This window comes from Beta vulgaris, chromosome 2 (genome assembly GCF_026745355.1).
Source record: "Beta vulgaris subsp. vulgaris cultivar EL10 chromosome 2, EL10.2, whole genome shotgun sequence".
In the NCBI taxonomy this organism is placed as follows: domain Eukaryota; kingdom Viridiplantae; phylum Streptophyta; class Magnoliopsida; order Caryophyllales; family Amaranthaceae; genus Beta; species Beta vulgaris.
In genome coordinates, this window is record NC_079203.1 from 4,530,695 (window position 1) to 4,557,946 (window position 27,252).

At 35.1% G+C, this 27,252-nt stretch overlaps 3 protein-coding genes and 1 long non-coding RNA gene across 5 annotated transcripts; all 4 read right to left on the bottom strand.

Annotated features, from left to right (window-relative positions):
- Positions 1–239: 239 nt before the first annotated feature.
- Positions 240–5,439, bottom strand: LOC104887143 (thioredoxin H-type). Of its 2 annotated transcripts, XM_010671741.4 has the most exons (6): positions 5,182–5,439; positions 3,278–3,380; positions 3,018–3,079; positions 2,255–2,365; positions 1,911–2,033; positions 240–638 (listed from the first exon to the last, which is right to left on the bottom strand). In XM_010671741.4, the coding sequence occupies exons 3-6, from the start codon at positions 3,036–3,038 to the stop codon at positions 492–494; spliced, it is 402 nt and encodes a 133-aa protein (XP_010670043.2). In that variant the 5' UTR covers positions 3,039–3,079; positions 3,278–3,380; positions 5,182–5,439; the 3' UTR covers positions 240–491. The 2 variants fall into 2 exon arrangements, with proteins under 2 accessions (XP_010670043.2, XP_010670042.2); XM_010671740.4 differs by lacking the exon at positions 3,278–3,380.
- Positions 5,440–10,362: 4,923 nt separating this feature from the next.
- On the bottom strand, positions 10,363–10,928 carry LOC125495109 (uncharacterized). Its single transcript, XR_007271797.2, has 2 exons — positions 10,738–10,928; positions 10,363–10,644 (listed from the first exon to the last, which is right to left on the bottom strand). It is a non-coding gene; the product is annotated as an uncharacterized LOC125495109 (long non-coding RNA).
- Positions 10,929–11,591: 663 nt separating this feature from the next.
- Positions 11,592–12,239, bottom strand: LOC130590424 (secreted RxLR effector protein 161-like). The gene has a single exon (XM_057392854.1). The coding sequence runs from the start codon at positions 12,237–12,239 to the stop codon at positions 11,592–11,594; it is 648 nt and encodes a 215-aa protein (XP_057248837.1).
- Positions 12,240–19,414: 7,175 nt separating this feature from the next.
- On the bottom strand, positions 19,415–25,943 carry LOC104887142 (probable inactive receptor kinase At5g58300). The gene is made up of 3 exons (XM_010671739.4): positions 25,400–25,943; positions 20,552–21,921; positions 19,415–20,277 (listed from the first exon to the last, which is right to left on the bottom strand). The coding sequence occupies exons 2-3, from the start codon at positions 21,819–21,821 to the stop codon at positions 19,640–19,642; spliced, it is 1,908 nt and encodes a 635-aa protein (XP_010670041.2). The 5' UTR covers positions 21,822–21,921; positions 25,400–25,943; the 3' UTR covers positions 19,415–19,639.
- Between the last annotated feature and the right edge of the window lie 1,309 nt (positions 25,944–27,252).

The following is a 27,252-nucleotide window of genomic DNA, read 5'->3' on the forward strand; positions in this document are numbered from 1 at the left end:
TTGCCGCCCAAGAGATAATTTTGAGGACACGAGAGGGTAGGTTTTCATTTTTGAAGATCCATTTGTTTCTTCTAAGCCAGATGCTAGATATCAAAGATGATTGTTTCTTCTTCTGCTTCTGTGTTGTTTCTCTCCCACTACTATTTCCAACTAAAACTCTGTATCTAATACACTTGAACCCGAAATTACTCAATCAGATTGACCGTGTTGCAAGGATTATCTGTTAGTAACATTTGAAATGTTTCAAGATAAAGAGAAATTATTACGTTTGTGCAAAGTTAGACCAACGTAGACGTATTAGATATGAAAATCCTTTTTGTCTTTCAAACTTCATTAATCATCTTCTGATTAGAGTGTAAGCATGTACAAAAGCTTTTACAACACATGAACTGACTTCTTATAGCATCAGGAAAGCAAAGCCACACTCGTCATTTTTATACAAGCAAAGACAACAATGACACGCCATTGTTTTTCAGCAAAAGCTCTGAACTTCACATCCTCGCCGATAATTCAGCAATGGTAGCAAGCTTCCTGAGAAGTTCAACTTTGTTGGCTCCGACTAGTTTGTCCATTGGTTGTCCAGCTCTCAGGAAATAGAAGGTTGGGGTGGCTTTAATATCCCATGAAGTACTGAACTCCTGCCAGGATAATGCAACAGTAGACTTTTTATGAACCAGAAACGAAGATGGATAATTCTAAGATAACAAAAAAAGACTTCGTAACGAGGAGCATTAACAAGGGTGGACCTTATTAGCAAGGAAACCTACTTTTAATTCTCTGATACGTTTTTAGTTCAAGAATTGAACATGGTTCAAGCCTGACGAATAAAAGAGGTTAGGGGAATTGAGCTTGCTCGGGTCCAAAACTAAAATTTAGTCTAGATTGACTATACGGGCAGGCTGCACCCTAAAAACAGCCAAGCTTATCAGGTCATGACACAGTTCGAGTCAGTCAAGAATCTGATACCATAGTCAAACTCAATCAAACTCTATTTTGATCCAATATTGCAATCTAAAGTACCATAGTCAAACTCAATCAAACTCTATTATGATCCAATATTGCAATCTAAAGTTCCTTGTGCTATCTTGTTGTGCAATCAAACACAATGTATATTTTTCTTCAGGTTGGTAATAAAATTTAAAGCACCATAGTGGAATGGAGCCTCACACAAGTTAATGTGATCCAAGTGTATGGGGGAGTAGGGGAAAGGGTAAGGAGAATCTTGTTCACTAAAGAGTCACTAGTGGGGTTTGATCTCACAATCTTATCGTTTTGAGATACAAACCTTTACTACTAAATCAAACAATGCATTACACACATTGATTGAAGTTTGAGAGTGCAAAAATATACAAGTGACACTTAAATCTTAAAAAATATCTCTAGCACACTTGGCCAATCTTAGGGAGTATTAACTTTGAGATCATAAAGGTTGTTAAGGATTATACATTCATATCACTTTAAAGTACGATAATGTCAGTGTGCATAGCCCCAAAAGAAGAGGAAAGCAAAATCCATCATTTTTCTGTTTCCATTTTACAAGAACTGTTAGTGCATACTGCATAGTACTAAATTTTGAACTTTTTTATTGAGGAAATTGACATTAATTATAAACTTGTTCTTAAAATTATGTCAATTATCTTTTCCGCGGGTCTAATTATTAGGGTTATCACATAACCATCATATTGTTTTAGATGGCCCACATGATAAGACCAACTTTAATTCCTGATGTTAGCCAAAGTTTATTGAAGTGTCCCAAAAACTTTGTCCTAGCCCATTTGATTCTTTCTTGGCTGAAAGTTATCAGGTTCATGTAATTGTTAAAATGTTTTCCATTCTATATATAGCTAAGTATCAAGTGATTTAAAAGTGATCCTTAAACCTTGAGATAATGTGAAGCAAAGCATACTTACTGTCATCTCATCAACATCAACACATAGAAATAATAAAGAGGGATATTTATCAGCAAGCTCGCGGTAGGTTGATGCTATCTCTTTACAGTTCTTGCACCATGTTGCACAAAATTTAACCACAACCTGCACAAAGGGAAAGTTAAGGCAGAGTAAGTTCTAGATCTTGATACGAAAAGTTAATTCAGAGAAAGAACTGTGCCACACTTTGAACTGTTAATTCCGGAAGTATACTTGCTTTTCTTTCTACCTTAATAATAAATTTCAAGTAATGATGTGTAATAAAGATTGATTGACTTTAAAAAGTCATTGTTAAAACTTAAAAAGAGGATTAAGTATCAACTTACAATTTTATCATCTTGCCTGGCCTCTGATATCTTTTCTTCCCAACTCTCTTCTTTAGTGATATATTGAACCTTTCCACCAGTTTGGCGTCGTTTACTATGTCCTTTGCATAACTATCAAATTTAAGTTTTTTTCGACAAAGAATTACATTAAGACACGCATAGTTTAAGCATAAATAAAAGGAAAATTAAAAAAAGATAACTACTTGCAGGAATGGAAGCAAAGAGACATCTCTAATCACAAAGGTCAAATGAACAAGCTCTTCTGAATATTACATGAACTGAAGTTCCTAATGCACGAAAGGCATTCAAGTTATACAAAAAAGGGACTCGTGAACTTGCAATGTTCTGATGACCTACAAGGCATTAACTATGCTAAGGATAATTAATAACAGAATATGCTTGCATTTAAAGATCTAAGTCTCATAGTCCTTTCTGTATGCAAATCTGAAACAATACGCATAAAACATTAATAATCATCTATGTTTTAATTGAATCGTCATTTCTATTGAAAAAAAATGAAATGCATAGTTCATATGAGTAGCTACAAGAAAAATGAAGGAAAAATGGAATCAATAGTCACAATTGACAGTCGACACTATGAAGTTGACAAAATACAAATGACAGTCGACACTGTGACTATAGTTTCAACGGGACTAAATTGGAAATGATTTTACAAGAAACATAGTAAGAACTAATTGTACAGAAAAAGATAGCAAAAACAGAACTGCAAGCGTAATTGACAAATCTGAGAGAAGAAAGTTACCGTAGTCCAGCACTGTCCCATTAAGCGTGGGAAGCCAGCCTTCACAAAATTGCAGCAATCCCCTGTAAAAGAAAGGAAGTGGGAGAGTTAAACTCTGAACAAGAGGAAAATGTGGGCTAGAGGTGAGAACAAGAAGAGAAAAATCATCAAATACTACGTTCAGTAATCAAAATTAACAACCAGTACCACACACACACACATAAGGGTTACTAATTTCCTTGATATACTCAGATTCCGAGGCATGCCTCCTACACACTTACACTTGACTGAAGTACTCTAGGGTGCCGCAAAGGATGCTTTTCTGAGCTTGGCCCCTTACTGCCTCAGGAAAGCTTTTCTATGCGCTAGTTTGTTTCTAAGAACCTACAAAAAGATCCAAATGTGAGCAAGGATGACACTCTACATTGCTACAAAGTTAAATTCTCAATGGGACTCCTCAAGCCTTCCGTATTTCATAAATTGCGAAATTCCATGTTATAGGGTATTTAAGACTCTTATTCCCTAGTTCCCTTCTCCCATGTTGTATCTAAACAAGGAAGATCAATCCGTTTCTTCCCCTTCTCTCCTATTCCCTCCAAATTCCCCTACTCAAACAGACTATAAATAAAGATCTGCCCCATCAAAGGAGACACTAGATCTAGAAGTTCCAGAAAAATCTGACATTTTTTTTAGAAAGTTACAGGGAATATAAGACTCTTATTCCAAATGGAGTGAACAATTTCTTTCTGGGTTCGAAAGGAAATGCATTCTACTACAAAAAGTTGGAAGGAGAATTGAGAAGTTTAACGTTAATGTACCCAAGATCTAGTCTTAGTCACTAAAAACCTCTTTGGTTGGTGAGATAAACTTCATGGCCATATACCTATTGTGCATCGAAGCTACTATAGATAAACTTCTCATAACTCCTAAATACAACAAATTTCTTTAGAAACACGGCAAGACCTCTTATTCAACAAATGAGCACCTTTCGAGACTCTCAACCTCAAACTTACACACTTACACATAAGTTAAGCTCTTATGCTATGCTCGTATCCTAAAAAGTTTCACAATGCCACATATTGGAGATATGGGTTAGTTTTAGACTTTTAGTCAAGTCTAACGTCTTCCAATAACTTAATCTATATATATAGATAAAACCCAAGACAAACAAATATCATGCTGCCACATGTACTCTCCCCTCCCACACACAATCATATGAGACATTAAACAATAAAAATGTCTATTTCAAGACTCGAACTCATGACCTCTCATTTGATATGATAATACACTAACCATTCTAGTTAAACTCTGAACAATACTCATGCTAGTTTTTGTGATGGAAAAAATCATTTAAAGACAATATAATATTTCTATTTATGAAGATTTCAAATGCATGTTGGTAAATAATAAGCGTAACCCGGGACAAGAACTAGTTTCCTTCTAAGACTCAATAAGTTAGCACTTCCAATACTTTCCCTCTTCATAGTAAATTAGGGGTTCAAATTTTAAATGTGCCTGTATACCAGGCACATATGATATTCTGAAGCAAAAGCTTAAGAGCTCATTTGCATTATCCCTTATGTCGCACAGCTACTTCACTTGATTTCCATCTCCCCATACCGGCAACAACACAGACACTTCACTTAATAGCATGTCCTATCCATTGTGTTATAATTCCAAATTTGCCGTTTTTCGCCCCCGTCCTCGTACCCGTTCTTGTCCCCATACCCGACTCGGCACAATCCCAACCACCAACGTGTATAAAAAGCCATGTACTTAGCTCTTACATGATTACTTGGTCTCCATCAAACCCAATAAAGTGCAACAGATATAAGCCTTCTTTATGCCCACAATTCCTTCATTTGATCATTTTAGTTTGGCACATATGCATATTTAACATATAAAGTATGTCATAAGTAGGCATTTAGAAAAAGGCAGTTAAACTATAATCACAGAATTTCATGCCTAAACATAAGCCATGTTCATATAACAGCTTCAAATTCTCATGCAACATATATATTCTGATAAAATTGATTTCTGCAAAAAAAAATTACCATATTCATATGATCATATCACATGTGATGAGAATCATACATAATTTGAAAACAATATAATTATTGCAGCCTATGATTAGTTGGAATTGCTAGAAATTCATGCTATAGTGAACCAAATAATTGGATTATACCTTCAGGGATTTGTTCACCAAGAATCCGTCGTCAACAAAAACCCAAATCCAAAAAAAAATTAAAAGAATCATGTGAAATTAAGAGACATTTTAATAGAATTGATTAATTGGGGGGAATAAAATCTGTGTTTTCGTGTGTTTTGAAGATCCCCCAAGAAATGATGGTTAAAATAGGTGGAACAGCGTTTTTCTAATTTTCTCTCTCCGTTATGCTGAGGAAAGAGGCCAGGCAGACAATCCTCCCTGCCAAGCCCCAAAATTGCAATTCTTGTAACTTGTATTTCATGGGACATTTTCATATAAATAATACAAAAATTATAAAAAGAGACGGTCAAATTTTAATGGAAAAGTATGGACATTCTTCTTGTAGAAAAGTCAATTATAAGTTATTGTTAAATATTTTTAGTTAATACCAACTATGTCATTGAATAATCTAAAGTCTTGTTTGGCGATTAGCGAATAGCTGTTAGCTTATTGTATTAGCTAATAAATGATCGTATTAGCTAAATACTATATTGGTTTATTTGACTAGCTGATTATATTAGAGGTTTGTTTAAAGGTATTTGGTTAGTAGTTGATAGATGATTGCTACATAATTGTGTAAAATGACTAATAAAGACATTTGCATCATCTATTGTTGTACCTTTATAGTTTATTATGTAATTTTTCAACAACTTTATGACATAAATGTAATTGACACACTCATTACAAACCTCTAATGTGAAAAAGATCCTCCCGACATTTTTCTCGGAGTTTTTTTTGCCCCGTTCAGCTAATTGAAACCTCTCTTTACCAAACGCTCAAATTAGAGGATTGACTAGTCAAATACTCTAATATGAGTTGAAACCTTTAATTTTACCCCAAAACTCTCTTTAACAAACAAAACCTAAATACTACGGTTTTTTCACTAGGTACCTCTGTGGTTTTTTAAGATTCAAGGGGTACCCTACTTTTTAAAAAATGCACCAAGTACCCTTACTATTTCAATAAAACTCACCAAATTCCCTTAATGACTAACGATGTTAAGTTTTATTAGTCGTTAATCCTAATTCACCCTGTTGTAACCCAAGGGAACACTCAAGAAGGGGGGGGGGGGGTTGAATTGAGTGGTGAAATCTAATAGTTTTTCGCAAAAATCCTTTCGTGGCTCAGTGCCTGGCACTGAGTCGAACACTCGAAAATCGCTAATTTGAGTTTCTGCGAATAATAAACTTAAAAGATACTAGATTTGACACAAGATATAACGTGGTTCAATCTCACCTCTGAGATCTACGTCCACAAGAAACAAAAACTCTTTTATTTTTTTGAATCCTAAAATATCAAACTCTTGATACAATACGATTCCCCTCACTACTAACCCTAGTAATGACTCCCAACACTTAACTCTAAGTGTTGACACTCTCTATAATGTAAAAGTTACAAGAAAAGAACGATCCTCAAAGATGTGCTTCTTAGTCAAGCAAATAGAGGACAATTACAATAGTGAAATAGTAACTTAAACCTAACTAGCTCAGTGCTATGCTCAGTGCCGGAGGAAATAGTTTTCAGCTTTTAATAGACTCGATTTTTCTCTCTGAAAACGTGAGATTTAAAAGTGAATTCTGATTCCCTTTTATAAGACTTGTTTAAGACGAAAATCACTAAAAAATATCTTTATCTTTTAATCCTTGATTTAAGGGATAAAACTTTATCTTTTTCTATTTTTATCTTTTAAACAAAAAAGATAAGTTTTCCACATAGATTTTCTTTTTCAACTCAAAGTCTGTTTATATCTCAAAAGTATTTTTCCAAATCCTTTTAGAAAATCTGAAAACATGTTTTAATAAAATTCTGTTTTATAAAAATCTTTTTATTAAAAACACGGTTTTTACCAAAAACGATTTTTTATCAAAATCTTTTTCAAAAACTCGTTTTATTAAAAACTGATTTTTATTAAAATCTTTTCCAAAACTCGTTTTTATCAAAAACTTTTAGAAACTTTGTTTTACAAAATCTTTTTCTAAAAACTCGTTTTCCTTAATCCCTTTTTATTTCTGATTTCGAAAATCTATTTCCTCTTATATAGATTATAATTTAATATAATTATTTACTTTCTTAACTCTAAGAAAATAATAACTATACTAACTTTATATTTTTATATTTAGCACATAGCATATTACTAAGCATATTACATTTTTATCTAAAGTTACTATTCTAAGAATTATAAACTAGAATTCATTCTTGATTCTTCTTTTCTTCAAAGTCTTCGTTTATCAATTTCTTTCTTCATGCATCTGTTGCACTGTTACAACTTTCATGCTACAACATATTATATTAATTTTCATCATCAAAACATAACATGTGCATAAAACATAACATGTACCTGCACAACAAATTCCCCCTTTTTGATGATGACTAACCATGAATATAATATTGTTAAATAAACACTTGTTCCCCCTGAAAGTATGCATATTGACTTTTGTTCCCCCTCAAACAATGCATGGATGGATTGAATATTCACCCTTTTGAACCTATCCGTACATCAGATTAATAGCATTCAATTATTCACTTGTCCCTACATGCTCGTTTATATTTTATTCACATTATCTCAATCTAGGATATCATCAAGATTCTAGTCAATATTATATGCTTTCTTTTCCCCCTTTTGTCATTCTCAAAAAGCAGCAAAAAGACAAAAAAAACATGCACATAGTCAGAATATATCCAAAATAATCCAATAGCTCAACCAAGGGAGCTAGTGATGCTGGTGCTACAACTAAACACCAATTCACAATCAACAGAAAGTTCCAAAGAAAACATCCAAAAGTATCAAAACATTTTAAGCAAAAACTACAAGTTTATCCAAAAAACTACAAGTCATCGTCAAAAGTACATAGTGGACTAGGACAAAGAAAGTGCTCAGGGTTTGGACATAATCTGGCGGTGACGTTGAGCAGCAAGAGCGTCACTTGCACGTTGCCTGGCCAATAGCTGCTGCATCTGTTTCTGCATGTCTCTCATATACTCCATCATCTTCAAACATCCTTCACATGCCTCCCTAGGTTGAAACCCCAAAAAGTCTTTCTTGAACAACTCACCCTTTAACACACACAAATCCATACGACTCAGGATCCCATCATTCATTACATCATGACACGGTATTCCCTTAGAATCAGGTGTCAACACATCAAAAGCATGAAAGATCTTGGTGAGCCATAGTCCATACGGATAATAAAGAGGAGTTATGGACAGATTTTTCATATGGCGAAACATCAGATGAGGGAGGGTAATAGGAGTGCCTTGTGTTAACAACCACATCAACACCTGATCCATAATGAGGCATTCTCCCCTATTTTCGATCCTAGGAAGAACATTTTTCGTGATGAAATTTCGCAGCAATTTATTTTTGGCAGAAAGCATCGTGGTGGGAAAGATCTGGGCATGGGGCAAAGGCTGATCAGATATTGTGCGACTTATAGTCGCGTTATCTACCTCAGAGACAAAAGGCCAATTTTGGTGAGGCAAATCCGAAAAACCAGCAGCAGGAATTCCAAGAATTTCGGCTAGAATATCCACAAATAAAGTAATAGAAATTTCGTTGACTGTGGTGGACAAAATCAGATCGTCGGAGATGGAAATTTTTTTATAAAATTGACAAACTTCATCCTCATACACAGCATCAGTGAAAGCAACTAAAGAAACCCACCCCTGAGATTGAAGAGATTCCAAGAAAAACTTAAAAGCAGAATTACCTAACCACTTTTTGGGGAAGATCCGACCAGATAATACTCTTGGAGATTTGTCAGACGCCGAAACCCGTGGTCTTTTAGAGAAGGAGGGAGTTTCGGTCGTCACAGCAGGTGAACCGCGCCGTTTTCGAGGCGGCGGTGTGTCAGATGTAGTGGCAGCGGAAGGTGTAGGAGGTTTTCGAGTGGATCTTCGAGGGTTCGGTTGTGGTACAGAAGTTTCCGAGACCGGAGGGTTGTTTTGTGGCGGTTTCGTGGGTGGTCGTTTTGAGGCGAGGGTTTTGAACCGGCGTTTGGTGTAAGTAGGAGGTGGAGGGTCATTTTGTGGTGGCGGAGAAGGGGTAGGATTTCGGGAAGTTGAGGGCGGTGGAGACGGCGGAGGCGACGGTGTGGGAGTTGGGGTCGGAGTAGGAGGAACTGACCGTTTCGGGGGGAACCGCTGGGTTGTTTTTCGGCCCATGACTGTGTGGAGGGAAGGAAGAAGAGAGAATGTGGAGAGTTTTAGGGTTTAGGAGGGTGTAGGGAACCGGTTATGAGGATGGGTTAGGGGTTTGGGTTTTTTGAAAAAGGTGGGGTAGGAGTTTAGGGTTATGTGTGTAGGTTGGAGTCCACTAAACTCTTTTACTTCAAATGCCTTGCATTATTTTCTTAAAAAAATTTTGAAAAACAATTTTGGAAATCATTTTAGTTTTATCAAAGCAACATCAATGGAGATTTTCGAAAATTGTGATACTTTTGTTGGAATTTTTTCATGGAATTTTTTCTAAAGCAACTTAGGTGTCAGTTATCAGGACAGCATCAATAGCCTTTTTAGGAGTCTTGAATTAAATCAAACATCTGACTTAGTGTAGGTATAATCTTTTGAACTCTTAAGATTGTAAAGGGATCAAATAAACACATAATTCAACTAGGCACTAGAAATCAACCCCAAGGCTAATCTAAGTTTTTCAAATCTTTCACGAGCAAGTGGTTTAGTGAAAATATCAGCTATTTGGTCTTCACACTAGTACAAAAAAGGCAATTTGCGTCGGATGTGAGGCGCCTATTTGCGTCGGACTTTGGTGCGACGCCAAAGCCCTCGACACAAATGACTCAGAAACGATCTGTGTCGTATGCGAAAACGACGCAGATGGTTCACTATTTGCGTCGCACCTGTATACGGTGCGACGCAAGTGGATCTTGCCAGCCCAAATCACCAAGCTCAAAGGGTAATTTGCGTCGCACATCGCCTAGGGTGCGACGCAGATGAGTAATTTGCGTCGCACCTTGGGCCACGTGCGACGCAAATTGCAATTTTTTTAAAAAATTTTTTTTTTTTTTTTATTAAAAAAAACTAGAAAGCATAGAAAGTGGAGTTGGTAGTGATACAGAAACAACAAACTAGAAGTTACATGGTGTGCAGTAATTGAAAAGGAAATGAAGAATCAGATCTAAAATACAAGAAAACAGCAAAAAATACTAGAAGTTACATGGTTTTATATAATTTTAATTGAAAAAAATACAAGAAAAAAATATCACCATTACCACTAACATCAGATCTAAAACTAAAATATACAAAAAAATAACAAACGATGGAGAACAATCAAGAAACTAAATCAAAAATAGAAAAAAGAAATTCTAACCCTAACCAGAAGATGAAGGGGAGATAAAATTAAAAATAAAAATACAAAACTCAAACGCAATCTTCATAGCAATCCAGATCTTCACCTCAAACGCAAGACTTCGAGAAGAACCAGATCTGAAAACGAGAAAAGAATAAGAATCAAAATTCAACCAAAAAAATAAACAAAAAAATCAGACATAAAGAAAAATAAAGAAAAAGAAAAAATACCTTCACAACTCGGCTCCCCTGATCTGTAACGAACTCGTCGAGTTTCGGCGAACTGAAGCAAACTGAAAGAGAGAGACGAACTTGTCGAGTTTCGAAATCAAAATTCAACTCCCTTCATTTTCGGCGAACTGAAACGAACTCGTCGAGTTTCGAAGATGAATTTCGGCGAGTGAAAGAGAGGGAGGGAGAGGGAGAGAGAGAGACGAACTCGTCGAGTTTCGAAGATGAACTCGTCGACTTGTATGCCGGAGATCCGAAAATACGAAGATGAATTTCAGATCCGATGATGAATGCCGGAGATTTCGTTGTTGAGATGAAGGTAAGGTGGGTGAGAGAGAGACGAAGGTAAGGTGGGTGAGAGAGAGACGAAGGTAAGGTGAGAGAGAGAGATGACGGTAGGTGAGAGAGAGAGAGAGAGATGAAGTTAGGGTTTGAGAGAAGTTAGGGATCTAACTGGTGAGAGGAGTGTCGTTTAAAAGTCGCGCATGTTGTGGATTTGGGCCGATCTGCGTCGGATGGGCCAAGGGTCCGACGCAGATTACTTTATTATGTGCGTCGCACTATGGGCTTCATGCGACGCACATAGATGATTTGCATCGCTCGTTAGTTACATACGACGCACATAGTTCGTCTTGTGCGTCGATTCATTGTTGCATGCGACGCAAATAGTATTTTTGCGTCGTTTCCGTGTTTGTGCGACGCAAATGGGGCGACGCAAATTGAACTTTTTCTACTAGTGTCAGTACAAATAAATTAAAGGGCTATATTACCTTTTTCTACATGATCACGTAAAAAATGATATCTGATTTCTATATGCTTTGTACGTGAATGCTGAACAGGATTTTTAGAGATGTTTATGGCACTTGTATTATCACACATATGGGCACATTATCAATCAAAACACCAAAATCTCTAAGTTGTTGTCTTACCCATAATACCTGTGCACAACAAGATGCGGCTGCAACATATTCAGCTTCTGCAGTGGAAAGAGCCACGGAATTTTGCTTTTTGGAAGCCCATGAGATTAAGCAAGGACCTAAGAAGGTGGCTGTTCCAGAGGTACTTTTTCTATCTACTAAAAATCCTGCATAATCTGCGTCAGAATAACCAATCAAGTCAAAGTTACCTCCTTTAGGATACCATAGATATAAGTTATTAGTGCCTCTTAAGTATCTAAGGATTCGTTTGACAGCTTTGAAGTGAGACTCCTTTGGATATGATTGAAATCTGGCGCAGAGACATACACTGTGAAGAATATCTGGTCGACTGGAAGTTAAATAAAGAAGAGAACCTATCATACCTCGGTAGATTGTTTCATCTACTTTCTTACCATTTTCGTCCAGATCTAACTTAAGTGCAGTAGGTACAGGTGTAGGATAAGTCTTTGAATCTTCCATACCATACTTCTTCAATAGTTCCTTCACATATTTCTGTTGATGTATCATGATGCCATTATCCAGTTGCTTGATTTGTAAACCTAGGAAGAAACTTAATTCTCCCATCATAGACATTTCAAATTCACTTTTCATTAGTTCAGCAAAATAATGACATAATAATTTGTAGTTGCTCCAAAAATAATATCATCACTAAATTTGAACAACTAGCAATTCTTCCCCCTTACTTTTCAGAAACAATGTCCTATCTACTGAACCTTTTTAAAGCCATTTTCCATTAAAAAGATAGATAGGCGTTCATACCAAGCTCTAGGAGCTTGCTTTAAACCATAAAGTGCCTTATCTAGTTTATAAACATGTTTAGGAAAATTTTGATCAATAAAGCCAGGAGGTTGTTCAACATACACTGTTTCTTTTAAGTACCCGTTTAAGAATGCAGTTTTGACATCCATTTGAAAAAGTTTAATATTTTTAAAAGCTGCAAAGGATATCAAAATTCGAATAGCTTCTAAAGGGCTACAGGGGCAAAGTCTCATCATAATCAATTCCCTCTTGTTGGTTGAAACCTTGGCACACTAGTCTGGCTTTATTTCGAACAATCATCCCACTATCATCCAGTTTGTTTCTAAAAACCCATTTAGTTCCAATTACTGATTGATGAGTGGGACGAGGTTCTAATGCCAAACTTCGTTTCTTTTGAATTGATTCAACTCATCCTGCATAGCCAAAATCCAATCAGGGTCAGTCAATGCAATTTTATAATTAGACGGTTCTATTTCAGATATAAAAGCATTGAAAGCACAAAAGTTATGAAGAGATGACGAGTTTGACTCCCTTTGATATGTCTGTGAGTATAGGTCAGTAGGATGTGATCCTTGGTGTTTCCACTTCTTCGGAGTGAAAATTTCGTTCTGTGGCTCAGTGCCATGCTCTGAGCGTTCACTGTTGTTTTCGCTTTCTTCAGCTTCTGTTGGTTCTGCCACACTTCTTCTTCGACAGTTTCAGTTACTCTTCTGCATCCTTTTCACGTTCGTCGCAGTTGTTTTGTTCTTCAAACTGTGCCATGCTCTGAGCCTCAGAACTTGTTTCAGTTTGTTTCTCATCATGCGTTTTGTCTCGTGACTCTCTAATCAGTCCAATAGAGAAGTCTTCGTCATCATCTACCTGCACATCTTGTAAGCTTTTATCAGATTCATCAAATATGACATGGACACTCTCCTCCATACGCATTGTTCTTTTGTTGTATACTTTATATGCTTTGCTATGAGGAGAGTAACCAATGAACACTGCTTCATCACTTCTTGGATCAAACTTACCCAAATTATCCTTGCCATTGTTGTGAACATAACAAGTACATCCAAAACATCTTAAGTGAGAGATATTTGGTTTCCTACCTTTGATGAGTTCATATGGAGTTTTATTCAAGATGGATCGTACTTTAGTTCTGTTATATATATAGCATGCAGTACTTACTGCCTCGGCCCAAAAACTTCTAGGTAAGCCACTTTGTAGAAGCATGGTTCGAGACATGTCTTCTAAAGTACGATTCATCCTTTCTACAACTCCATTCTGTTGTGGTGTTCTTGGTGCAGAGAAATTATGATCAATTCCATTGTCATTGCAAATTTTTCGAAATCTGTATTTTCAAACTCAGTGCCATGATCAGTACGGACAGACAGCAATTTACAATTTGTTTGATTTTGAACTTTTCGAATATGAACAAGAAAAACATCAAATGTTTCATCTTTCCCACCAATGAATAATGTCCAAACAAATCTAGAGAAATCATCAACAAGTACCAACACATATTTGCTACCACCTCTACTCCTTACACGCATTGGGCCACAAAGATCCATGTGAATTAGTTCCAAGGGTTTAAGGTGCTAACAAATGTCTTTGACTTAAAAGATGATCGAACATGTTTGCATCTAGCACATGCATTACAAATTGTTTCCCAATCAAAGTTTATGGATGGTAAACCATCTACTAAATCCATTTTTCTCAATTTGTTAAGCAGTCTAGAGCTAACATGTCCAAGTCTTTTATGCCAAAGTAGTGGATTATCTTGTAGGGCACTCATGCATGAAATTTTCTCATTAGGTAAGGTATCTAGACAGATTATATAGACATTGTTTAATCTTTTACCTTCCAATATTACTTCCCTAGTTTTCATATTCAAGATTTGGCACAAATTTGCCTGAAATTCAACAACATTACCTTTATCACACAGTTGTGATATACTTAACAAGTTGTGTTTCAGTCCATTTATTAACATGACATTCTCGATGGAGTGTGTTAGAGATTTGCCGACGTTGCCTATTCCAATGATCTCTCCTTTTTGTTGTCGCCAAATGTAACACACCCTCCATTGTGGGCTACTAGTGAGAGGAATTGTGTTTTGTCACCAGTCATATGTCTTGAGCAACCACTGTCGAGATACCATAGGTTGCTTCCTCTCACGTTTACCTGCACAAGAATCACTTGTTAGTTTTAGGAACCCATATTGTTTGGGTCCCTTTTTCTTACGTTGAGCATCTAGAATGTCTTTTCTAACCCAGATTTGAGTACATGTTTAATATTCTTTGCAATTCGATTTTTCTTTTTGTTACAGTCTCAATTAGGTGCCATTATTTCCACAAAAATTGCAAATAAGATATTCAGGAAGGCCAACATATTTTCTTTTTCGAAAGTCTCTTTCGAAGGGTCTGGCACTGAGCCTGGCACTGAGTCGCTGGTCAGAATATCCTAATCCTGTTTTGTTCTGTTGTTTGTGGTGCAAGTTAGGTAATTTAGAGCATTCTTCCCATTGGTCCATTTTTCGTGCATCTTTCGAGCAATAGAAAGTTGTGATTCCAAATATTCAACTGAGGTGTTCAAATCACTACTTCTTTTTCGGGAAATCTCTAAGTCCTTTTTAACCTTATCCAGTTCTTCTTTTATTTTTCATCACTAGGTACGTAGTGGGACAATTTCAGATTGTTGTCTTGATTTTTAAGTTCATTCAACTCGTGATTTAAATTTTCAATTTGTTCCTCAAGACTAGACTTTTCAGCTTGGAACTCAGTGACTGGCACTGAGTTTTTACGAGATTATCAACTAGAGTCTTTTCTTGTTTTGTGTGTTTATCTCTAAGTCTTTCTCGTCAATCCTTTTTATAGAGTTTTTTTCCTTCAGCAATTCCTTATATTCTGTTTCTAATCCAATTTTTAGCCTGGTCAAATTTTTTATTTCCTTTTTCATGTTATCAAAATTATCATTCATGTTTTGACAATCATCAATTACGTTTTCAAGCAATATGACAAGCTTACTTTTGGAAAGAAGATGAATTGAAGGTTTTAAAGAAGTTAGACTTACCTCACTGTCTTCTTCCTCTTCAAGAGGGTTCGAACTTTTAGCCATCAAGCATAGATGTGAGTCGTCATGGCTCAGTGCCGTCTTCAGAGTTGTCTGTACAGCATTCAGACATAATTTTGCTTCGTGGCTCTGAGCTGGCACTGATTTCGTCAGAATCCGAGTCTCCCCAGACTGCTGCGATCATGGCTTTCTTGTACTCCTTCTTAGACTGCTCCGTTTTTCTCTAGGCTTTTCTTCATCCCACAGAGGGCATTCTTTAATCCTGTGATCATACTCACCACACTTGAAACAACCAGAGTTAGTAGCACTTTTCTTAGGGTTAAAAGTAGTGCCTTTACCTTTGGAGTTTCCACCTCTCCTGAAGTTGTTATTCCTATCTTTTTCAAAAGTTTTGAAATTTTCTAGTTAGAAAGCTAGTTCTTCATCACTATCTATACTATCATCCTTTCTACTTCAGTTTTTAAGGCCAACCCTTTATTCTTTGGTTCACTTGATTTAGAGTCTAAAACAAGTTCGTGAGTCATTAAGGAACCAATGAGTTGTTCTAGTGAGATTTTGTAAATCCTTAGCCTCTTGAATAGCAGTTATTTTGGGAAGCCATTTATTAGTCAAACTTCTTAACACTTTTCTAACTAAATCTTCAGAAGAATAGATTTTTCCTAAAGATCTTAGTTCATTAGTTATTAGTGTAAATCTGGTAAACATATCTTTAATAGATTCGTCCTTATTCATTGTGAACAGTTCATATTGTTGGACTAGTAAATCTATCCTAGACTGTTTTACCTCGTTTGTACCTTCATGTGCCAATTCCAGTGTGTCCCAGATTTCCTTAGCTGTAGTGCATGCCGAGATCCTTGAATATTCATCAGGTCCAATTCCAGATTGGAGAATACTCATAGCTTTGTAATTCTTTTCGGTTTTCCATAGTCAACATAATTGTACTGATCTTCCTCCTTGTCGATCAGCTTTCCTTCAGCATCTTTGACTTGAATAGGTAGAGGCCCAGTCTTTATGATTCTCCAGCATTCAAAATCAGAACCTTGAATGTAGATCCTCATCCTAGTCTTCCACCATCCATAGTCCTTCCCGTTGAAAACAGGACACTTGGAATACTGTCACGATAGTCTCTTGGTTGTTCATGATTTCTATTCTCTAGATGTGAGTCTTACGAGAATAGCCTGCTCTGATACCACTTGTTGTAACCAAGGGAACACTCAAGAAGGGGGGGGGGTTGAATTGAGTGGTGAAATCTAATCGTTTTTCGCAAAAATCCTTTCTGGCTCAGTGCCTGGCCTGAGCGAACACTCGAAAATGCTAATTTGAGTTTTTGCGAATAATAAACTTAAAAGATATAGATTTGACACAAGATATAACGTGGTTCAATCTCACCTCTGAGATCTACGTCCACAAGAAACAAAAACTCTTTTATTTCTTTGAATCCTAAATATCAAACTCTTGATACAATACGATTCCCCTCACTACTAACCCTAGTAATGACTCCCAACACTTAACTCTAAGTGTTGACACTCTCTATAATGTAAAAGTTACAGAAAAGAACGATCCTCAAAGATGTCTTCTTAGTCAAGCAAATAGAGGACAATTACAATATGTGAAATAGTAACTTAAACCTAACTAGCTCAGTGCTATGCTCAGTGCCAGAGGAAATAGTTTTCAGCTTTTAATAGACTCGATTTTTTCTCTGAAAACGTGAGATTTAAAAGTGAATTCTGATTCCCTTTTATAAGACTTGTTTAGGACGAAAATCACTTAAAAATATCTTTATCTTTTAATCCTTGATTTAAGGGATAAAACTTTATCTTTTTCTATTTTATCTTTTAAACAAAAAAGATAAGTTTTCCACATAGATTTTCTTTTTCAACTCAAAGTCTGTTTATATCTCAAAAGTATTTTTCCAAATCCTTTTAGAAAATCTGAAAACATGTTTTAATAAAATTCTATTTTATAAAAATATTTTTATTAAAAACACGGTTTTTACCAAAAACGAGTTTTTATCAAAATCTTTTTCAAAAACTCGTTTTATTAAAAACTGATTTTTGTTAAAATCATTTCCAAAACTCGTTTTTATCAAAAACTTTTAGAAACTTTGTTTTACAAAATCTTTTTCTAAAAACTCGTTTTCCTTAATCCCTTTTTATTTCTGATTTCGAAAATCTATTTCCTCTTATATAGATATATAATTTTAATATAATTATTTACTTTCTTAACTCTAAGAAAATAATAACTATACTAACTTTATATTTCTATATTTAGCACATAGCATATTACTAAGCATATTACATTTTTATCTAAAGTTACTATTCTAAGACATTATAAACTAGAACTTCATTCTTGATTCTTCTTTTCTTCAAAGTCTTCGTTTATCAATTTCTTTCTTCATGCATCTGTTGCAACTGTTACATACTTTCATGCTACAACATATTATATTAATTTTCATCATCAAAACATAACATGTGCATAAAACATAACATGTACATGCACAACACACCCCTCTAACCTTAAACCCTAACGGTCCCACAAGTGATAGCCTAGTGATGTTGGCATCACCTCCGATCCCAGAGATCCTGAGTTCGAGTCTCACCCCTTGCAAGGAGGGATCCCTAATTTTCCCCCTCCTTGCAAAGGACTTCATCTACCTTAAAAAAATGTATTCTGTTTTACTCACAAGTGTATTCATTATACGCTTGAGTTTATATACGTTAGGCTATTTTTTGCTCATTTAAAACTTTTTTCATAGCATTGGATGTACCATGAACACGAAACCCCCAATGTGTATAAAAGTTGTATCCACACGCTATTTTTGTATACCACATCATTACCAATTATGTCTTACTTCAGGTAATATTTTCTCATTTGCACCTCGTATATAGTTGTATCATGTTTCATGTTTGTTGGATTCATTGGCATGTTTGATCTTGAGTCCACAGTCTACAGTTCACGTATCCTTTATTGCCTTATTGATTTTGAATTACAATGCTATTCGACTTCAGAGGTGGTCAAACTCGTCCTTTTTCTCATGATATGACCAAGATTCATTCTCATATTTCCTCCATTTCTAATTAATTACAGCTTGCAATATAGTATGTTTTTTATGTTATCTGATAATCCGATGCATAACTTGAATTACTATTATTTTTCAACAATATATTAACAAAAATTAGAAAAAGTTTATATTTTGGCTATACGTTGTAGCTAATACAACCAAATTTAACAAAAATTTTATTATTAGTAGAAATATAGTAGTATATATTTGCGAGTTTATGACTAAAAACATCTAACAAAGTCTTCTAGAATAATGCAAGGCAAAAACATATGACTATTTTGGTCTACGGAAATTTGGAATGCTTCCTCCATCTCTATTACTTTGGGGGTATTTGGCAATTAGAGTTTTGGGGTGAAAAAGAGAGTTTTGGACCACTTTTAGAGTTTTGACTAGTCAAAAACTCTAAAAGGAGTGTTTGATAAAAGAGAGTTTTAGAGAGAATTTTGGAATAAAACCCTCAAAATGAAAAACTTTTGAAGATTAGGTAAAAATATGTTCAATGACTTTTATGTATCTAATAATAATACTATCCATGTACATTAAAACGTCTATAAATGTCATTTCACACAAACAAATGACAATAAACTTTTAGCAAGTAGTTAATTGTTACCAAACACATTTAAAGAAAAAAGTTGTCAAATCAGCGGCCAAATCTGCTTAACAAAAAGTTAAAACTCTAAACTCTAACAACTAAACTCTATTTGCCAAACAGGACCAAGTCTCAATTGGGTTTAGATTAGTTTTTAAAGTTTTGGTGGGGTAAAGTTGATGAAATACAATATTAGTCGTGAATGTGAGTAAAAATGTTAGTCTCATATGGTCATTTTTTTGTATGCAGCAATCTCTTGGGCATAATTCATTATATGAGTTGAAAAGGCTAAAGCACAAGTCATGCATTGCTTGTAATCAAACTTTTTTTTTTTTTACATAATTGTAATTTGACATCACTCCAATCTAGACCCTTTACTGCTCAACAAACAGCTGCACAAAGCCTAGAAAGATTGCATAAATTAGGAATAATCATCACCTTATGATACTACATCAGAAAATCAATTATCAATTTCTTCAGCAATCCCAGATTTGTACTGAAAAATCAGGGGGTAGGGGTACCAGCGTTCGAGTCCTTAGATTTGTTCTCGTCAGATGACGGCCTCTCTTCTGACTCAGACGGCCTGATTTCTTCTATCATTCTAACAACATCATCCATTTTAGGCCTCATATCAGGCACTCTAGCTACACAAGCCAGTGCTATCTGTAACATGTGCACCATTTCCTCTTCCGCATTTGGACACCTAAGTAACTCAGCATCGAATACCTCAGAAGTCCATTCTTCTCTGACCACGGACTGCACCCATCTTGGGAGATCAATCACATCGTTGTGTCCATGGCTAGTTTTCAGAGGAGCTTTTCCTGTTAAGATCTCCAGGAGTAGTACCCCAAAACTGTACACATCAGATTTTTGACTAGCTTTTCTTACTTCGATCACTTCTGGAGCATGGTACCCTATGCTCCTCGAGGTGATGCCTTGGAAGTTCATCAATAGAGGCAAACCGAAATCAGAGATGCAACCTTCATAATCTTGTGAAAGGAGAACATTAGAGGACTTTATGTTTCCATGGATGAATTTTCCACCGGCCTCAGAATGGATGTGAAGTATTCCTCGTGCGGCCCCTAGTGCAATTGCAATTCTAGAATTCCAGTCCAAGGGAGTCTTCCCATTGTATCCATGGCCTGAAAGTTCAGTAAAGGATGCACTGAGAATGAGAAAAACGATAGCTGCACAGTATAATTTGCAAAAATAATCTTACAAATTTGCTATACAATGCCAATATTCCTATGTTAGTCACAATCTAGATCTTGAAATATTAGAAGCATAGAGTCAGTGAGGGGAATTTTTGTAACTTTATTTGTGGCACCTACTGGCCACTACTCTCCTATTTCGCATTTAAATTTTTAAAATTTAGGTATCTATAGATACTGCAGTGGGAAGAGAAGGGATGCATACCATGCAAGACTGCACTTAAGCTGCCGCCAGGTATGAAGTCATAGACCAGTAGTTTTTCATCCTTGGAAAAATAGTATGCCCGAAGAGGCACGAGGTTTGGATGTTGACCAACCTTGCTAACCATCTCCATTTGCTGCTCGAATTCCCGCTTGCCAATCCCCACCTCCTTGAGCCGTTTTACCACCACAACAATTCCCTCGTCCAAAATAGCTTTATATGCTGTTCCATAGCTCCCTTTCCCAAGAACTTCTGCCGAAGCCCTAAGTAAGTCCTCAAGATCAAAATTATAGGAGCAACCTCCAAAGAAGACCAATTTGTTCTTTTCAGCTGTCTGCACACCACTCCCAAAGTCTTCCTTTGGCAACTGGTTTTTGCTCTTCTTGACATTAGCTTCTTTTCCCTTGTCAGAATCACTACCTCCTGTACGTCTTCTCTTCAGACAGCATAGTAAAATTATTACTACTGCAAGAAGCAGCACAGCAGAGCCGCCTATTACAATAGCAATGATGGCCCCTATACTGAACTTTGTCCTATTGCCATCTTTGCTTACAATCGGAAGAGTTGGAGCCAATGATGGCCCATTCAAGGAGCAATCTTCTAGAGGTGGTCCACATAAGGGATTTCCCAAAAATGATGAGCTTGGGAACTTCTGTAGTGAATCTGGGATTTCACCATTTAACATGTTGTCGCTTACATTTAATAGCTTCAGCCTTGGGGGATTAAGATCAGGGATAGACCCAGAAAGCATATTATCTTGGAGATTTAACACAATAAGCCTTGTCAAGTTGTTAATAGTTGATGGAATATTTCCAGTAAAGGAGTTAAAACTTAAATCCAACACCATAAGTCCACGAGAAAGAGATTTAGGAATGCTCCCTGAGAAGTTATTAGATTGAAGGAATAAGGAATGAAGAGATGATAAACAAGGAATGTCAGCAGGAAGTTCCCCATTGAGGCTGTTTGATCGTAGACTTAGAACTTCAAGTGCGTCTAGTTTCCCAATGGTACCAGACGGTATTGAGCCAACGAGCCCGATTCCTGGGAGATGGAGAGCAATAACACGGGTTCTTTCAGTATTGCACGTGACACCAGCCCAAGTGGTGCAAATTTCAGAGGCAACATTCCAGTTGAGCTTTCGTCCATGTGGAACATTAGCAGCAAAGTTAAGAAGTGCTTGCCTGTCTGAGTTCAAATCGGCACAAATGAGGGGAAGGATAGCAACTAAATAAAGAAAGATAGATATATCTAGTAAGAAGGATTGAAGCTTCATGGTGAAGTTTTCTGCCGAAGCTAGTGACTCCGAGATGAAACCATGAAATCGTGTTGTGATTCTGTCTCAATAAGAAGTGCTTCTATGATTGATATAGCATCTGAAAGAAGAGGTTGACAGGAACATCGATCAGTGAATAATGCAAAATCAATTATTAGAAAACAGCAAAACCAATAAACAAAAATCTCTTTGAGCATGCATTATGCCTCAAACATTAAACTCACTCAGACATACAACATAACCGCCTGTAAAAGAAATCTGTTGTCAGAGTTGGAATGGAAAAGGAAAGTGTCCCATGTTCAACCCCGACAAAAGATAACTATGACATCAGTAATATATCTTTACTATTTGAGAGCATAACTTTGGCATTCCCCTCATACCACTTCATATATCTTGCTTCTTATATCGGTTGACGAATTTATTGGAGAATGAGTTATACTTCTCTAGGATATACCAACACAAAGCATCTGACTAACAGGCCAAAAGAGTATCTTATAAGATATTATGTATTTAAGAATATTACTTCACAGTGGAAATCTGCTCTAGACTGCATCTGATCAAACCAGTTACTTCATCTTTTCATATTGATCTAGGCAAAGATTCCCTGTAATAATGATTTAAAAACAAAGCATAGAAAATCCTTTGGTCTAGTTAAATAATATGATGCACGGACACTCTCTTTGGGTCAACGTGTCGCGTTTCCGACACTTCAGGACACTTTCAGACACTTTGAATTTTCTTTTGAAGATAAATAGTGAATTGAAACGAGATCAACACAGTTTTTTGTTACTAGAAGACATGTTTTCCCTCTCAACCTTACTTTTTCCTTTCAATATCTCTAAATCTCTCAAAATATAGCCTAGTCTACTATCAAAACTGTAAAATATCGTGTTCTCTAACGTTTTCCCTGCGTTTTTTCACTTTTAGAATTTGTGTTTCCCTGTGTCCCCGTGTCAGTGTCCCGTGTCCGTGCAACTTAACTTTCACATATATTAACTTTGAAGCAGAATTTTTTTTGTAATTATATTAAGCTAGGACCTCAAAATATTTTCTTGGTTTATTCTCTATGCATGGAGTAAAGATTCTATCATGCAAGGGCAAAAATATACTTATTAAACAAGTTACCCTACTTATCCTATGAAGTATTAGCATCTTGCACTGGTAAAAAGTGATTATACATTTACTTAGCTTCAATTATAACTTTCCCATATATTTTAGTAAATAAGAATATGCTCCAATGGTTTAATAGAATCATCTTCAAGTAAGGTGTTAAGAGTTGATACTTGATTCTTATCCAACTTTACTACTTTAGTGCCCTCTTTCCAAACACAAAAACATAAGATATTCAGATAATTTGGAGCGAATTTATTATAACAAATTTAATATTTAAAGTGATATAAAACAGTGCTTCAGGAATCTATACTTCTATATATGTTGAATGCTCCTAATTTATACAATGCTGTAAAGTTTAAAAGCAAGCTCTAAAGAAAAGAAAAGAGATCAGAAAGAATCCAATGCCCCATTATAAGCAAAAAAAGCTAAAGTGAAAACCATACTTTGCCATGCAAAGAAAAATAAAGTATCAAGTGCTTTTCCTCATAAAGCTAGGTCTTCTTATATTAGACAAGCTTAAAACATGGCCCTTAATTATTGATTTTGAATCTTTATTTTGACTACTTAATTACTTATTAGCTAAGTACATGCTTCTGCACTATTATTAATTGTAACCGCATACCAAGGATGTTTTGGCCTAGTGGTTACGATTGAGGTGCTGTGAATGAGGTTCGAATCCCCCCTCCTTTTATTTGTACTTTGTACTGTCTTTGTGGCTCATATGGATCAAAAAAAAAAATACTAATTGTAACCGCATGATTTTCCTTATTTACAAATAGATAAATTACGGAAAAAATAAAGAAAAAAAGTGAGTTCTATTTTGCCTAATCTATACTAATATATTAAAAGGCGTCCTTAAACAATGAACGATCCCACATGACGTTCTTCAATAGAATTCAAGCTCATATATTAAAGTTTTAACCACTAAACCAAGTCATATTTAGTATTATCATTTTAAAGTAAAATATTAATATATGAATGAAAAATGTCATTACTCGAGTTGTAGTCCGGGCGTAAAACTAGTTGTATAGGAAAAGGAATATATAATACTCATAATTTACTTCAATAATCCACAAAGCAAATCAACCATTAAAAAGACATTTCAATTGATTGACAAGTCATGCTACATTCTCCTACTATATATTTTGGCATCATCTAAATATACAAAACTAATAAAAGGATGAAACAACTTTGGAGTATAATGGGACAAAAAAAAGAGGGAATTAACACACAAAAAAGAGAGAGAAATAGAAAGGGAAAGCTGCCACAGCTTAGCTATCACTATGTGGTTATTCACTCTATTTTCACTATAGTGTTAGTTCAACTTATTTTGACTTAATTCGGAAATAAAATTAACTTCATACTACAAGTTAAAGATAAGTCCAACAAGTTCGAATAAGTTCTAATACTGACTACAAATAAGTTCAAATATGTCAAAAATAAGTTGTACAAAATACACGCCTAATGTAGCCAAGATGCTTGAGGGAATGTTAATTTCTCTCAAAATATATTAATGAAATTGTAAAAAATTACGAAAACACTTCTATTATGAATCTAATAGTAAGGTTTTTAAATTTTATACCAAAAATCATTTGAGAAAAATCAAAGTCTTCCAATCAAGGATTTCAAGGAGTATATGGTAATACATATATATAACAGTGACTAATATGTATCATATAATTAGATTTGCAATTATAATTACATAAAATCAAAAGCCCGCTCACTTTTATCATTTTGATAACTACAATTTGCTAATGTAACAAATTTCTTTCACTTGATAGAATTTTTATTTCCATGAAATAACAAGTGAATGATTTTCCTTTGTCGTACAACCTGATTCACATCAAACATTATCTTACAAGTACTTAGAGTTATGACTAATACCATGTCAAAGGACCAACTTGACCAAAAGCTAAGCTAAGCTAAACTAATGGTTAAAGTCGCAAGAATAGATTTATACTCTATCAATCACCATATATATTGTCATTCCATAATGATGTGCGCATTCTTAATTTTTGACCGCAACAAGACTAGCCGTTATACCTCTTTTTTATTTTTAGTTTTACATCAATTTTTAATTTTTTTTGAGACCCACTAAAAGACAGTTAATGCATGTAAAGTTAAAACCTAAGTAAAATTTCATTCAAACTTCTAAAATCCAAATTCAGAAAAAAAAAAATTCAGTCAAACATCTAAAATTCAAACACAAAACATAATAAAGAAATTCAGCAAAGATGAGTATAGTTCAATAGATTTGAAATGCACTCTACCTCAACTAAATCCAAAATTCCCAAACTCACACATAATCACAGTCAAACTTACAAAAATAAGCAAAAACCCATAAGAAGAAAATTGTTATAATAATAATACTAGTCTTATATGCACGCGACGCGAGCGAAAGCAAGTTGAATAACAACAACAATAACAACAACAACAAAAAAAAAAGCAGAGAAGAGAGAATGAACCTTGAGGAGAAGCAGAGCAACCAAAAAAGAATGTTGAGAAACCCAGAAAAAATGTGTTATGTTTCTGAGTAAGATTTTTTTTGTTTGCAAAAATGGGATTTAATGTTTAGAAAAAGACAAGCGTCGGCAAAACCAAACCTTGCTAAAGATGTGAAGAATATAGCATTAATTGAGAAATTATTATCTCTCAACTAGAAAGAATGAGAAACCCTTCAATTCTCACACATTAATAGAAAGAGAAAGAAAAAAAGAGGGAATTTTTATGAGAGAATAAAAAAGATGGCCCAACAAACCAAAAACAAAAACAAAAGGAGAGAGAAAGAAAAAGTAGGAGAAGTTGGGATTAGCAGAAAATGGTAAAGTGGGAGAAAAAGAAAGTAGTGGGTATTATAGTAATAGTAGTAGAACTGTAGTACTGTAGACTGTAGTAGTGTAGTGTGAAGTTTAGAGACAGACTAGTCAAATAAAGAGTAAAAGAAGTGTTGTACAGTGATAGTGAAGTTAGAAGTTAGAAATGTTGGGATGAGCAAAAGCTTCAGTTATTGTGTCTGTGTGCAGAAGTGGGAGCAATTGCGGATTTGCTGCGGTGTTTGCTCAGTTGTGGGATTTTTTTTTATATACTTTCATTATTCTTATTTACCTCGAGATGATCATAACTGTTATTTGCTTCACAAGTAATAATCTCTCTTTTATTTTTTTGTTTAACAGCGAAAAAGGACTAATGCAATTAGAAACGTCTTCTCTCCGATGAAATAGTATAAAATGGTGAAATATTGAAGAATTTTTTCTTGAATAATACAAAAGTGGGTTTTAATTCCCAAAATATGCGCAAAAAAATTAAAATTCCCTGCGTACCGTCCATGTAGGACGGCACGCGAGAAAATTATTTTTTTTTGTTTTAACCCACGGAAACCGCTACTCAAAGTAGCGGTTTAATTTTAAAATAAACCGCTACTCTGAGTAGCGGTTTATAAATATAAACCGCTACTCTGAGTAGCGGTGTATAAATATAAACCGCTACTCTGAATAGCGGTTTACCTGCGCAAAATATGGTAGCAAATATCAGTTTCCATAATAAACCGCTACTCCGAGTAGCGGTTTTACCTAAGTTGAAAAAAAAAATTTCTCACCACTTGTAAACCGCTACTGCAAGTAGCGGTTTTACTAAAAAAAAAAAATCTCGCGTGCCGTCCTACGTGGACGGTACGCAGGGAATTTTAATTTTTTTGGACATATTTTGGGAATTAAAACCCACTTTTGCATTATCCAAGGAAAAAACATACCCTAAAAATTGCTTATAAAACATCCCCTAAAAATTTAGATAACAAGGACATCTGACAAATGATTATATTTCAGTTAGTATAGGTTAAGGACACAAGGTTTCCATGAATAAATGTTTGGTTGCTATTTGCTTTAAGGAATCTATATTTTTCTAAATAGTTGAATGTTATTTATAATATTATATTAAATTAAAAGGAAAAATAAATGGGTTTTTATATATTCTAACGGCAGTATATGCACTTCTCATTTTGTGTTTTTTTTTTGTACGTGATAATAAATAATGGTTATCGTGATGAATTTTACGTAATTTTGTAAGGAATATATCATTTTCTTATACTCATGGTAATGATGGTCCACTTCCAAAAATCTAGTTTCTTCACATGATTTCATTATTATCCATTATCGCTTAAAAAGAAGTTATATTAAATGGTAGTGAAAAACTTAGGATTGAAAAATGTATTTAAGGTTGAAATTTCATTAGCATGAACATTGGCAAAAGTTTTCCTTGTAAATTTACACTAAACTTCTGCATTACCATTACTATCATTTATCACCATATATCAAATAGACTA

Bases quoted from the DNA above. Each gene is read 5' to 3' on its own strand.
- LOC104887143 (XM_010671740.4), bottom strand. From the start codon at position 3,038: ATGGGACAGTGCTGGACTACG. The intron at 2,034-2,254 runs GTAAGTTGATAC...CCCTTTGTGCAG, and splicing joins CCAGGCAAGATGATAAAATT to GTTGTGGTTAAATTTTGTGC. The intron at 639-1,910 runs GTAAGTATGCTT...TTATCCTGGCAG, and splicing joins TTGATGTTGATGAGATGACA to GAGTTCAGTACTTCATGGGA.
- LOC130590424 (XM_057392854.1), bottom strand. From the start codon at position 12,239: ATGGGAGAATTAAGTTTCTTCCTAGGTTTACAAATCAAGCAACTGGAT.
- LOC104887142 (XM_010671739.4), bottom strand. From the start codon at position 21,821: ATGAAGCTTCAATCCTTCTTACTAGATATATCTATCTTTCTTTATTTA. The intron at 20,278-20,551 runs GTATGCATCCCT...CTGAACTTTCAG, and splicing joins CTTAAGTGCAGTCTTGCATG to GCCATGGATACAATGGGAAG.